The 15,004-nt window shown below is 41.8% G+C and overlaps 1 protein-coding gene across 1 annotated transcript; it reads right to left on the bottom strand.

The window, feature by feature from the left end:
• Positions 1 to 246: 246 nt before the first annotated feature.
• LOC118672287 (glutaredoxin-1-like) lies at positions 247 to 1,823 on the bottom strand. Its single transcript, XM_036341888.1, has one exon. It carries the CDS (start codon positions 1,782 to 1,784, stop codon positions 1,446 to 1,448), a length of 339 nt encoding a protein of 112 aa, XP_036197781.1. The 5' UTR covers positions 1,785 to 1,823; the 3' UTR covers positions 247 to 1,445.
• Between the last annotated feature and the right edge of the window lie 13,181 nt (positions 1,824 to 15,004).

Genomic DNA, 15,004 nt, shown 5'->3' with positions numbered 1-15,004 from the left:
GAATGCATCATATGTAGTCACTGGTGGAGACATTTGTTCTTAGGAAAATCAGGAAAACTTTTTCTTCCTCTTTAACACCTGCTCACTCCTTAATCCCTTACCTGCAAGGCTTCCACCCCCATCAATGGACTGACATGAGTGCCAGGGTCACCTCCCTGATGAATCAGTACCCTGTTCATGCTACTCTTTTGTTTTCGTTTTATGCGTAGTGCTCTTCACTATATCCTTTCTCTTTTTTTTTTTTTATTTTTCTCAGTGAATAGCATGTACCTTTATTTATAATGGCAGGGGACAAACATGAATAAAGCTTCAAATTGACGTGTTCACAATAATATCATTCCTTAAGGACTTGAGAACATAGAATTGGACAAAAAAAGTCAGTCATCTGTAACTGCTTTTTTATTACCAAAACATATTAACCTTTCACCCTAGAGATTGCAAAAGGATGTTGTTAATCTTGTAATTCTAGAACAAATTTCATAATAAGGGATTCTTAAGTTTTCGTAGAGTGTGGGATAAAAGGTGATAAAATCATTTAAGACAGTGTTTCTCAATTAGAGCTACTTTCATAGACATTCTTGGGGGGGGGTTGCAAAATTTTTATGGTAATGTTTTAAATTTAACTTTTGTTCATCATCTAAACAAATTCATACACACTTGTGCAGGAGTACCTGGGCGATCATCTCACCAAACAGTGTTGCCACATGATCACAGCATCTGCACGTGTACCTCTGAGCTCTGTAGACCAAGTAAAGACGCACTGTGCTTAACGTTTCATGTGGCACTTCTCACATTGGCCCTCAGACCCTTCCCAGAATTGTTGGGCATTTCCTATGACGTCTGTGAGTTGTCAAGTTTAAGAACACAAGTTCAGAGCAGTGATTCTCAAGATAGGATGGGGGAGACACATGGAGTTTGGAAAAGCACATTCAAAATACCTACTGACTTCAAAATACAAACTACAAATTCAAACTCCACAAAATAATTTTTGGGCAGTAGCATAAAATTAACTATCAGTTCATCCTAGGGAGCCTGGGATAAACTGGTTGGGAAACACTGGCTTAGAGGTAGGAGTCCTGGCACACGAACGATAGTGAGAACCACGTGCCAAAGAGAAGGAACTTTTTTGGGTCCATAAGGGAATCCTGAGCTATAACTTGTCGCGGTCTATTGAAACCCACGGGCCAATCCGGAAGGAACCCGAGATGTCCATCCACCATCTCAGACCTGTGGTTTGTGGCAAGTGGGTCCACTTTCAAGAGTTGAAAGAAGAAAAGCCTGTTTTTGCTGAGAACTCTCCCATTTTTTTGGTTTAGATATTTCAGAAGATTAAGTAATGAGTTGCTGGGTAAAGGTCGCCCCAGATCCATTCACCAGAAGTGCTGCCACCATTCACAATGCCATCCAGCTCTCAAGGGAGACATCAGCCTGGGTCTGCTCTGTAATTACGGCGTTAGAGCTCCCATTTCTATTAGCCGCACCATCAGTTCCCCACTTCTATCCATCTCTTGTAGTTCACTGCATCCACCTATACACTCTTTACCGATAAAGATTCGAGGTACCGTTCTGGCTCCTGTGAGCTGTTGGAAATAATCTTGAATCCTCTCTGTGTTCCTGGTGACAGTGATATCCACAATTACCAACGACTCTCTTTTGAAGGGGTACTGGCAGGGGAGCTCCTCGGCCCGCCTGCAGTAGGGGCAGGTGGGCTTCATGAACAGCACCATCCTCCCAGGCTTGATGTGGCTGTCCACAAACTCCTGGGCCGTGCAGGTGGGCTGCATCCTGGCGGGGAGCCTCCTGGGCAGGTACCGCTCCGGAGCAAGAACGGAGGCCTCCTTTCTCTTGAAAATATCACATCCATTGACTTCTTTTGACACTAATAATAACATTCCCTCTGCTTTAGAGTCAGTAACATGATTTTTGCAATAAGAATGGAGAAAACCTTCATTCACAGAACCCCATTCAGGTTAGGAAAGGCTGGAGTGATGGTGTGGGCTGTGAGTTATAGACTACAGGGCAAATGGTGGGATAAAGATGAGGCCCCCGAAAGGGCATATGTGAGAAAAACAGGTGGTTACCAACTTACTATGGATGCGAGTGGTCTTCTTTAATTGAGGACTTTGTTGCATAACCAGATGAACAGGAATGCAGGTCTACGGCAGAGCTAAAGGACTCCCCTTAACAGAGGATCAGCTGAGTAGCAGCAGGAGTGAGAAAAAAAACTCAGGGGAAATGAAGGAAGGGAAGAACCAGCATCAGTGTGAAGGAACATGGACTTCGCAGAACTGACATTTCTGATGGAAACTGCATAGTTTATTCCGGGGCATGTAATACAATCCTCTTCTATGTCTCCCCCACAAAATCTTCAGTAAAGTCCACATAGCTCACTTATATTTTTAGGGTCAATGGGTTATTTTCCAAGGTCGTTGTCAAGGTTGATACACATGGAAGAATACTGTTTGGCATGGGCTGGAAACAGACTGCATGCAGAGACAGCAACATCTAGATGGCGAAGATAGTATCTCCTTGATCCCCACATCATCCTCATGATGGGTAGAAACAATTATTTTTCTGATTTTTTTTTTCAACTGAAGGGGAACATCACAGTTGCTGAGAGAAGTGACATGACTTGCCACAGTCAGCATATGGCAAAAGTAAAATATGGATCTATTTAGCTCTCCTGGCTCCAACAAGATCTCACGCAGGTATTTGCTTGCCTGCAAAATCACCTCCCCCCCACCCCAACACACACAAAAACACACTGTTTGTATCTTCATTTCCTCCTCCCGCTTCCTAACCATACAACCCTCCTCTGAGAACTCAACCTTCTTAATGAGTTCAAGTGTTATTTCCATGTGGTGACCCCCACCAGCACCAACACACACACACACACACACACACACACACACACACACACACACACACATCTCCAGCCTTGACTTTGGCTTTAAATGTTGAATCCTTTTCTCTCCCTGCTAGCTGGACATCACCATCCTCTCAACCTCAGTGTGTCTAAACTCTAAACTCATCCTCCCCCTACCTACTTCCTCTTGCTTGGTTTCATGCCCCTAGAATCCCAGGCTAAAATAAGAGTCTGGGATTCCTGCTCCCCCTCAAGCCCAGCAGCCACCCAATCCTGTGGATCCTACCTTCAGGGCATACCTTTTCTCTTTCCTTTCAAATCTCATTCTATCCTATTAATCAAGGCCCTCTTTGTCTTACACCATACTTATTTTTTAATATTCAATGTGAATAGATTTTAATATATTTTACTTTGAGTGGATTTTAATATATTGATACTTGAGGCCTGGTGCACGAATTTGTGCACAGGTGGGGTCCCTCGGCCTGCCAGGTGATCAGGGCTGATCAGGGCCAGCCGGCTGGGGGGAGGGACTGCAGGAGGTTGGCCACCATGAGAGGTTGGCTGGCTGTGGTAGCATACTGACCACCAGGGGCAGCTCCTGCATTGAGTGCCTGCCCCCTGGTGGTCAGTTGGCATCATAGCTACCAGCCGGTCATGCAGTCATCCAGTGGTAATGTTTGTTTAGGCTTTTTTTTATATAGATAATGTAGGGTAGGATCTCAAAAAATAAGGCTACAGCTAACAGAGGTCTTCTCACCTCCTTGGATTTAAAAATCCTCTTTTCTTGCTGTGCCTAAAGGACAGAGAGGCAGAAAACTTGGAGCCCACACAACACTCATTTCTTTGCATCTGCAGGATAGACTCAGAGACACCTGGCATAGCCAACGTGAAAGACAGCTCTCTGGTGCCAGGGAGACTTTTAACACAGACCTGAATTCATAAGAGCATCCAGGGGTAAATTCTAACTGTCTAACTGCCCCTCTGCCCCATGAGCCTGTGCTGTCATCCTGGAAAGTTTTACGTCAAGATTTTTAATACAGTAGATAAGTGTTCTAGGCCCCCAGGTGCTCCCCTTGTCATTGTATCCTATCATCAATTCTAGACGTTACATATATTTACTTTTCTGCTCAAAAACAAAAGGTTCCTCAATGGTCTTAGACTAATGTCCTGACTCAACTAGGCATTGAAAGCCCCTCGCAAACACGCTTGGCCCACTTCTCCAGCCTTCACCTCCATGCTACGTCCCACCCTCCTAAGCCCTCCACTCCAGGCTTGCCCAGTCCACCTTGCTGGCACACACCCTGGAAAGTCTTATTTCCAAAGCACAGCCCCTCAGAATCTCCTCCCTGTTCTCTCACCCATATAAAGTCTGCCTCCTTGAAGAGAGAGTGGAGGATAGAGGAAAAGCAAGGTTTTGGAATCAGAAACCCTGGATTTCAACACTGAGTCTATTGTTTACTAGCTGTGAGGCCTTTGGGCAATCACTTACCCCCCTTAGGCCTCAGTTTCCCCTATGAGCAATAAGAACAATAATAATATAAATAATATAAACCCCTTAGGCTTGTATAAACATAATAAAATATACAAAAATGCTATGTCAACTGGAAAGATCACTTCTCTCGTCCAAAACAATACAATTATTAATAACAATTCTGACGTTATTTTACATATACAGAATACTATGGGTTTCAAGTACCATGTACATACATATAACCTACTGTGCATTCCACCCATCTTGGTTCTTAGCTTAACCTGTCTATGCACTCTCTTCCCATGCCCATTACCAGCTCCCCTGGGGCAGTGACCCTCATTCATATTCCCATTCCCCACTTTCCTCACAGAGCCCTATACCAAGTAGACACCCCAAAGCGATGTGCTTACAAAAGTGAAAGGCTATAGGCATAGGATCTAGGGTTTGTCACTTCTGCCACCTACTATTTGTGTGGCCTCAGGCAGGTTATGTAAACTCTCAGTGACCCAATTTCCTGGACTGTAAAATGGGAATGATATGAGCACCTACCTCACAGAACTGTTATGAACTTCATTAAACCAATTGGATAAAGCCTGGCATGTGGTGCTTTCTCAATAAATGTGAACTATTACTATGAAGTGAGACTGAGTCTGAGTCCATTTTTTTGGCTTATCATTTCAGCCCTCTTTCAACACAGATTTCCCGTGAATCATCTTGATTCATTTATTCACCGAACAAATAGTTACTGAGTATCTGCTCTATACAAAAGGCTGTAGAATGAAAGCAGCCATGATTATGCCTGCTATCTCTCCATTGCTTTCTTCTGGGCCAAATGATGCTAAGAAACAGAAACACCATGCAAAATGGATTACAGCCTTCTGCCTTCCCACTTGTTTCCTGGAGCAGGGAATAAGATGTTTCAACATCGAATCGCCAGGTACAAAAAAGTTCTTCATATTTCTTTACTGAAAGAAAGGGATCTTGCAGATCCCTTAATATGCTAATATTTATGGTGAATCTCTAATAGCAGGGAATAGAGTTTGCCACTTTCCTACACTCATTCAGCCATGGAACCATTTATTTCAGTTTCTCTAAGAATCAGCATTCTGTCAAATGTACTTTGGAAAAGGTTACATGGAGCCTATCTAGTCCTCTGCCCACATCTCATTTTGACTAATGCCAGCTGTCCTTTGTAAATGCCCCCACCTACAGGAGACTGCCCCCCTGGAGGAAATCTTGATCCAGCAAATATTGATCATACACGATGTAAACATGCAAGACTTGATTGCTGTAAATGGCTCTAACTTCTACATATATGGTTGTTCCTATATATGCAAACATCACTTAGGTTTTAGCAAAAAAAAAAAAAAAATCCCCCAAGCAACCATAAGAATTGTCACAAAGACCATGTGTTTTCATTAGAACCCCCTAGAACTTCATTTGGGACTTATTGACTCTTACTTTAGCCTGATCTTAACTTTTTAATCTGTTTCACAGTCAACAGCAGATTAGAAAAAGCAAAATCAGGCTACTAGAAGCAAATACATTAACGAAAAAAGAATCACACCTGAGAGACTGGCCATGAAGGTGAAGATATAAAAACTAAATAGTAGACACAAAAGTTCATAGGAATCTAGGAACAATTAGTGCAGGGCAAAATGCTCTATTAAACAAATAACCCTAATGACTTCATTATAACACCTCCCAGACTCCTGAGTGATCAAGAAACAGCTAAATTTGATTCAAAATACTAAATTAAATAAAACAAGACAATAAGTAATACATTTTAGAAAATTTTCCTTCATCAATAGATTTTTTTTAAAAAAATCGACCAATCAATAACACTGGATGTGTTAAATGGTCAATCTTTAATCTTCTGAAAATTTCTGAGAAGAGGCACACACCATCCCATATCCCATATCAACGCTGGGTAGATGAGATGTAGTTTCTGTCCATGCTATTGATCGCCCATTGCTTGACAATTCGTCCTGTGGTTCTGCCCTTTACTGACCTTCTTAGCACACTCCGCCCCAGTTCCACTCAGCCCCTAGGACTCTCTAAGTCTCAAAGATCTGTGTCCAAACGTCAAAATCCCTACACAGCTGACTTGGCATTATGCAGCCTCCGCTGGTCATTTATCCAAGTTACTTAACAAGAGGGAGAGGTCAGGGCAACGACGCATTTACATCTAATGAGTAAAAGGTGATCCCCCAAATATAGCCAAGTTAGAGTGCTGACCTGGCAGATTTAGGAGTATATAGAGAACTGGGGTGTCACGCTCCTGAAACTGCTCCGACCGTAGCATCTCAAGGTAAGTGCTCACAAGTGCCCACTTTTTGTTCCATGTAGTTGTTATTAAACCTGACCAAGTTACCAGTCAAGAAGGGAAGGCAGCACAGTGGCCTTTACTTGAAGGCCTTCTAAGTGTAAGGTCCAGTGTGAAGGGCAATATGATGTGGGGGAGGGGGCATACGGCAAGAAAGATAATTGTCTTTCAAGAAGTTATTTATGAGCAGTAAGAAGATAGAATACAAGCAAGTATGAAATGAAAAAGTGTAACCTATAGAATAAAACCAATATGATGCACAATTCCCCCTCTAATTGTTTGGGTCAGTGTTAAACCATGCCGTTAGCCAATCAACATGTTAACTTGTGATGTCTCTTCTGTAATTGTCTTAAACTATTATACGAAAGCTTTATGGTCATTTGAATGTTTACCCATGACAGATTTTCCGGGAGATGACGGCAGGAACACATTCTCCCAAGCATTACAGCCATCCTATCCATCATGGTCTGGTTATTATTGACTGCTTTCCGACTGCTCTTGTGTGGCATGCCTTGTGGACTTTGGGCTGGGACATGTCTGATTCTGCAGTAGCATACCTCAGAGGGACGTCAGCTTTGGGAGACTTGGGACAATTTGATTTCAGGTCATCGTCTCCACCAGGGAACTTCTCGTCATAGATGGACAGGGCTAAGAGGAATTTCAGAGAGTTTTCTGGTCCATTTGTCTCATTTCACAGAAGGGAACCAAAACCCAAATAATTTAGCACAGCTGCCTAACAGAATTGGTAGAACTGAGGTTCTACCCCCAAGTCTTATTTCTTTTGGACTAAGGATTCAGAATATAATATATAATCATTTCATTCTTTTCCTGAGAAATTTGTGAGACTTTTAGGGTATAGCTAGAGATTTATTAGAGACTCATAAAAGAAGGAGAGGGAAGGAGGCAGGGAAAACAGTAAACCCAGGTTTAAATGTGTCCTTCTGCCTAAACGGTATGTCATGACATGTTTCCCTGGTTCCATAAAAGTACTGCATAGTAAACGGGTAGTTTGTTTAAATTAAATTGGATATTAACAAATTATCAGACTCTTGTGGTCCCTTGAGATCATCACATAGGTTATCACTCTTAGACCTAAGATTCCTCAGTCTTAGATGAGTCTTCAGCGGCCCTACCTACCTTCATCTCCTCCAGCAGAATGTAGGCTATCCAAGAGAATGCTTTTCCTAGATCTCTTAGAGAAGTTCTGCCTACAATCTACAACTTTTCTCCTATTGCTCAAAGAAGTCAACTATTGACTGTGAGCATCCAAGTTACAATCTGATCATGCCCCCCCTTCCTCTCTTCTTTTCCTGACCCCTCGCAGCCCCCTACCTCGGCCAGAAGCAGTCTCTCTAAGTCCCCAGAGCACTTCATTTAGACTCTTACAGAATTGGCTTATTCTTTCTTGTTCAAAGATTTACTTGAGCATTTTTCTTAATTAACCTTTATTAATTCTTTTTTCATTTCTGTAGGGCAGATACTGTCTTTTTTTTCTACTTTTTACCCCCTTAAGAAGCTGACGTGCTACATTGCACACACAGAAGATATTTAAATAAGCATTAATCAAATGTTGTAATTGATCAATTTATTTAAAGAATGATGATTTAACCGAAGGGGAAATTGGCAAATTTTTTTCCAGCCCATACCATCTACTGTGCACCTACTTAAATGTAGCTAAACTTGGAACAAGCAGTTTCTATACTTATTTAAACTCTTTATAGTTGATTTGTTCTTTGTTTTTGTTTGTTTTATCTGAAATAACCCCCAGAAGACTCTTCATTCCTGAAGGACACTGATCATCACTTTGGGAAGGAAGAAGGTAAGAGTTACATTCAACTTGCTTGGGAATACAATAATTGAAATTAGCAAGCATTGTTTTACACAGTCCCACTCTTGCTGCACTCATAAGATGCTAAAATTGATGAAATGGAAACCAATTACTTAAGTATTGCTAAGGGCAGATTATAAAACATGCAGGTTTTACCCAAAGAAGAATGATTCCTTAGCTTTGCTCATTACACTAATGAGTATTAAATACAGTGCAGGACTTTGACATGCAAGCTCCAGGTCAATATAGTGAGTTGGGCCAGAACATGATGCTCACAAAGGCAGGATTCGGTCTTCACACACAGGCTAACTTTGCTGTTCGTCGAGCAGAGTCTGCACCCCTGAATACACCCAGCTGTGTTCCTAAGAGAATAAAGAGAAATCAGTTCAGCCCAGCTGGCCCTGGCTCAGTGATTGAGTATCGACCTATGAACCAAGAAGTCATTGTTCGATTCCCAGTCAGGGCACATGCCCGGGTTGCGGGCTCGATCCCCAGTAGGGGGCATGCGGAAGGCAGACAATCAATGTTCTCCATCTTATTGATGTTTCTCTCTTTCCCTCTTCCTTCCTCTCTGAAATCAATACAAACTTTTTTTAAAAAGAGAAATTGATTCAAGCCCAGTCCCACTACCTCTTCTCCCATAAAATCTATGTTTATTAGAGGCAATTCTAGATGAACTAGGACCAAGAAAAAAAATTATGATTGAGTCATAACAACACCACCATTACAAGATACAGTAGCTGAGAAATTCCCAGGAGAGGGTTGAAAGTCAAGAGCAGAGTCATGATGCGCTGACAACAGACAGAGTCAGGGAGAGCACGCAGAAGGTAGTGATGGAGATTAGGTGACTGGTATGGCCCTCAAGTAGAAGACCCCTAAAGACAGTGGTAGATTTGGTGGTTGAAAGGACATGGCTATGTAGGGTTGGAAGCAGGTCAAGGTCTCAGAACAGAGAAGAGGCTAATTAGGGGACTTTCTGGGAGTGGCATACAAGGTCACCATAAGCCAGACCTAATAAGTGCTTTCACCCTTGGGTCCCAGAACACAGTTGCATAAATATGGGGAGAAGATCTGACTTAGCAACCGCACACCCACAGAGGATTGAGGGGCTTTGCTCACCAGTGAATGGTGAGTCAGCAGTGTGGTGAGGCTGCCAAAAGGCAGTCACCACCTCAGGCATGACACCTAGGTCAAGAGAGGTGAGGGCAAATGCTGATGGAAGACCACATGTGGTTTGGATGTCACACCTTAACAGATTAACAGGAGTGGGTTCGCCGTGATAGTAAAGATCCAGAAGCACATCACAGAAGAAGCAGTTGAAGATGGAGCTGGGGCTATTGAACATGGAGGAGATAAAACAGAGGAGAACACAGAGCGGCCATCAGAGGGGTGAAGGGGTGTCTCATGGGAAGAAGATTTGAACTCTTCCTGCTGTTACCAAGAGCTGGAATAAGGATTAGTCATCCTGAAGTTACTATGGAAAGCCATATTTTAGTTTAAAGCAAAAAGAATATTTTGCCTATGAAACCTGCTCAGAAGAAATTGTGAAGGTGTTGAGTAGGCTGAACAGCACTTTTGCAAGAATATTGCTGAGACAATTCTTGCAACATCTAAGTAGTAAAATTAAAAGATACAGTATTCTCCCCTGGCTGCTGTGACTCGGTTGTTGGAGCATCATCCCATACACCAGAAGCTCATGGGTTTGCTTCTTGGTTGGGGCACATGGCCAGGTTTCAGGTTTGATCCCATTGGAAACCTATCGATGTTTCTTTCTCTCTCATCCTCTCCCTGCCTTTCTCTCTAAAACCAATAAAAACATATTCTCAGGTGAAAATTGGAAAAAGAAAAGGTAAAGAATTCTGAGTCACTGTTGGAGTCATGAGTGAAAGGAGAAAATATTTCCACCTCAAAACTGATAGTGACTTGAAACCTAGATGGAAAGTTTTTCTATGATGCCTAAATATACAGTTTGACTGTGAGCTACTGTAGTCTTTCCCAAACTTCAGGCTTTCTTCTAATACTATCATCTCAGAATTTGCAGCATCCATCTTAACACCAGTGTTATTAATTCACTTAGTATTTTTAATTACATTGATTCCTTTTTTTTCCCTTAGATGTGTTGCTTGCTATGAAAGTGGAGCATCAGCGTCTGCTAGATATTTGTTAGATATTCACAAGTTCAAACACTATCCCATACCTGCTGAGTCAGAATATTATTTCAACAAGACTCTGAGTTGGATGTACATGCACAGTAAAGTTAGAAAAAAACTGTCTTATACCAACAGCATAACACTATAGCACACTCTCAGGATGGGAAGCCTTTATTGCCTATTTTATCTATTTTCATTTTCTTCACATTAAAAAAAATCTATCTCTGAACTTGAGATGCATCTTACAATCAATGGAGGGACTATTGTAATTAGCTATGTTTTTTTTTTATCCTTTACTTCTGGAACACTACATAGTCTGTCTTACACTCGATGTCATCTTAGATTTTGATAAATAAGGTAATAGACTTTGAAATAAACATATAATTATTAAAATTAAAGAACATTTGCCTAAAATCATGTTGTGTATGACCAATAGGACCATGGTTTTGAACAGAAAGGCTTTAGGAAAGCAAAATAATGCTTCAAACCAGAGGCTCCCAAACATCACTGTGTTTGAGGCCCTTGGGAAAACGTCAGATTCCTAGGTCCCAACCACAGATAGTTTTGATATGTTTCATCTCCCAACACTTTGGGTACCATGCTTAACATTAAGTCAAGGTAAATAATATAAAGTTGTAAACCTGTAACCTAACAAGATTCCCTCATGCTAAACTGCAACTGTTCTCAAAGTGTGGCCTATTGATCCTACGAGAGCACTAAGAACTGTTCAGGAGATACATGAGGTCAAAACACTTTTCATAACATTACCCAGACGCTAGTCACCTTTTTCACCATGTTGACCCAATAATGCAAAATCCAGATGTGTAGACATCTGGTTATTACAATTGAAGGTATGGCACCCAACTGTACTACTAGTCATTGTATACTTCATGCCATACACTGGCCCTGAAAAAAAATTGTTTAATTTAAAAAGCCAGCATCATTTAAAAATGACTTAAATTTTGTAGCAAGCAGTAAAATGTATTGATTTTATTACAGTTGATCTTTGAACAACACAGTATGAACTATGCAGGTCCACTTATATGCGGGTTTTTTTAAATAAATGCATTTTCTCTTCCTGGTGATTTTCTTAATATTTTCTTTTTTCTAGCTTACTTTATTGTAAGAATACAATATATCACATATACTTATTAATAGCCTTCTGGTCCACAGTAGGCTATTAGTAATTAAGTTTGGGGGGAGTCAAAGTTACCTGCGGAGATTTTACTTCATGGGGGTCGGTACCCACAACCCCCTCGTTGCTCAAGGGTCAGCTCTATATGTCAATTCTTGCACATCCATCTTTTTTTTTTTAAATATATTTTATTGATTTTTTACAGAGAGGAAGGGAGAGAGATAGAGAGTTAGAAACATCGATGAGAGAGAAACATCGATCAGCTGCCTCCTGCACATCTCCTACCGGGGATATGCCCGCAACCCAGGTACATGCCCTTGACCGGAATCGAACCTGGGACCTTTCAGTCCGCAGGCTGACGCTCTATCCACTGAGCCAAACCGGTTTCGGCCACATCCATCTTTATAACTTTCTATATAATGAGATAAGGTACCCCTGCCACCTCTGGTGTGCAGGCGGTTGTCTCAAGATAAAGCACATGCACAGATGTTTGAGTTGCACCATACACTCACCAATCCTATATAATAAAAGGCTAACATGCAAATCAACCAAATGACAGAGCGACCAGTTACTATGGCATGCACTGACCACCAGGGGGCAGACACTCAATGCAGGAGCTGCCTCCTGGTGGTCAGTACGCTCCCACAGATGGAGTGCCGCTCAGCCAGAAGCCGGGCTCATGGCTGGCGAGTGCAGCTGCAGTGGTGGGAGCCTCTCCCACTTCTGCAGCAGCCTAAGCCATCAGTTAGACATCCCCCAAGGGCTCCAGGACTGCAAGAGGGTGCAGGCCAGGCTGAGGGGACCCTCTACCCCTGAGTGCACAAATTTCATGCACCGGGCCTCTAATTTATTTATGAAGCACAATTCTTACTTGAAAATGTGACGAGTGGACAAACTATAGTTATTAAGACTTGGCTACTTAGCAGACATTTTCTCAAAATGGAATTAAGTATACTTGCCACTTTGAAAGAAAAAGACTTACAGTGTGTGTTATTAATGATTTATTTGAGTTTTCAAACAGAAACTTGAATTTTTGAAAACACACCACTAGCTTAACAACTTCCTAATATTTGAAGAATTTCTAATGAGGTCAGTTCTGATAATAATGATTGTGATTGCTTTATATTCTATAATAAAATGTGTCAACATTGGAAAGTTCTACAGTGAAGCAATATTTTTCAAATGACTAATGTATGATGTTTCTACATGGGAAAAAGATCCATTCAAAGCTCAAATACAGATCAATGGATTTTAATGTAATAGAGTACACAATTGTGGATATAATTTCAGATTCCACATTCAACTAGTCTTAAGAATCTACCAATTGTCAAGTTTTGGCATAATATCTAAGAAAAATATCCACAATTACTGGAAATACTCTTTCTTTTTTCAAATTACATAACTTTGTAAGGACGATTTTTCTTTCTTGTTTTAGAGAGAGAGAGGACAGGAGAGAGAGAGAAAAAAAAATTGATGTGAGAGGTTAACATTGGTCAGTTGCCTCCCTCACACACCCCGACTAGGGATCGAACCCGTAACCTTTTAGGTGTAGTGGACTAGGCTTCAACTAACTGAGCCACTCTGGCCTGGCCAAGGCTGATTTTCTATAATTACTTCAATAACAACAACAACAATAAAAAATAGCAACAGACTGAATACAGAAGCAGACATGAAAACCTAGCTGTCTTTTCTATAGCAGACGTTTAAAAAGTTGCAAAAATGGAAAATAATGCTATTCTCATTAATTTTTTTCAGTTTGGGAAAATAGTCATGTTCATAAAAACATGTTCTTTGGGTTAACATAATAGATGATGTAGTAATTTTAAATGAATTAATATTTTTAAATTTTCTCCCTTTTAATTTCTAATATAGTCAAGATCAGTAGCTATGACCTACATAAAGCAAAGCTGGTTGTGTTCTCATTTTTAAGAGTGTGAGGGGTTCCGAGAACACAAAGTTTGAGAACCGCACTTAAAAAACAAAGCTAGCGACCCCTTCAGCGAGGGAAGAGCGGGATGGGTGAATCCTCCCTCTTCCCCCAGGTGGTAACTGAGAAAATGCCAACCAGCATGAGGGCTGTAGGCAGGGACCTCATTGCGCTGCTGCCCTGAAAACTAGTCTCTTACTATGAAAGCCACAAGTTACACACGGTCCCGCCGAGCCACTGGCCGAAGTCGAACTAAAACACAATGCATCCGAATAAAGCTGGAGATAAGCAGTGCATCCCTTTCTGTGGGAAGGGGCCGGCAGGACTGCAGGAAGGGGTACTGAAGCAGCAGTTACCATGATGAGCCATTTCATACCATGGGAGGGTGGCTGTCAAGGGAGAACTATAAGATGCTCAACTTCCCACTTTTAATAGGGAGCATGAAAGGCCTTGTTCAAAAAACATAAACTTCTCTTAAGAGACGTGTGGGTGGGTGGGTGGGTGCGTGTAAAATGTAACTCTTTTTATGGTCAGTGTGCAGATGAGGACAAGGAATCAGAAAGCCACACAACCTGAGGGACCTTGGAGATGCCCTAGACCAGTGGCTCTTAACCTTCTGACACTTTAAATACAGTTCCTCATGTTGTGACCCAGCCATAAAATTATTTTCGTTGCTACTTCATAACTGTAATGTTGCTACTGTTATGAATCGTATTGTAAATATCTGATATGCAGAATGGCCTGAGGCGACCCCTGTGAAAGGGTCGTTCGACCGCCAAAGGGGTCGCGACCCACAGGTTGAGAACCGCTGCCCTAGGCTTTCTTCTTTGTTTTAAGTGGAAATAGACAGGGGGCTGGAGAAGTTAAGTGGTTTGACTGAAGTCAGTGCTCTGACATTAAGCCATGTTTTGGAGAAGGGCGATGAATGGGGATGATTTGGAGAGATGAGTGACAGGAAGGATGAGTGGGAGGTCGGGGGAGAGAGACACTTAATACCACTCACACACCACACACACACACACACACACACACTGGGCAGTGAGTTTCAAGGCAGCTATTAATCTAATTAAAACTGGTTGTCACACTCAGGCACCGCTACACACACCTAAAGTTTGGAGACCACCGCACCAGGCCCCATTCTTTGAACTCTGCAAGGCATGGAAATCATCTGGAGATCTTGTTAAAAGGCAGATTCTGATTCTGTAACCCAGGGTGAGTCTGGGATTTTGAATTTCTAACCAGCTTCCCGGTGACGCTGAGTCAACAGGTTCAAGGACCACACTTGCAGTAGGAGGCTCCGT

The sequence above is a fragment of the Myotis myotis genome, unplaced genomic scaffold, assembly GCF_014108235.1.
Source record: "Myotis myotis isolate mMyoMyo1 unplaced genomic scaffold, mMyoMyo1.p scaffold_m19_p_17, whole genome shotgun sequence".
NCBI classification, from domain to species: Eukaryota; Metazoa; Chordata; class Mammalia; order Chiroptera; family Vespertilionidae; genus Myotis; species Myotis myotis.
This window is presented reverse-complemented; position numbering and strand designations above follow the sequence as displayed.

Excerpts from the sequence above, each read along its gene's own strand:
- LOC118672287 (XM_036341888.1), bottom strand. The coding sequence starts at position 1,784 with ATGCAGCCCACCTGCACGGCCCAGGAGTTTGTGGACAGCCACATCAAG.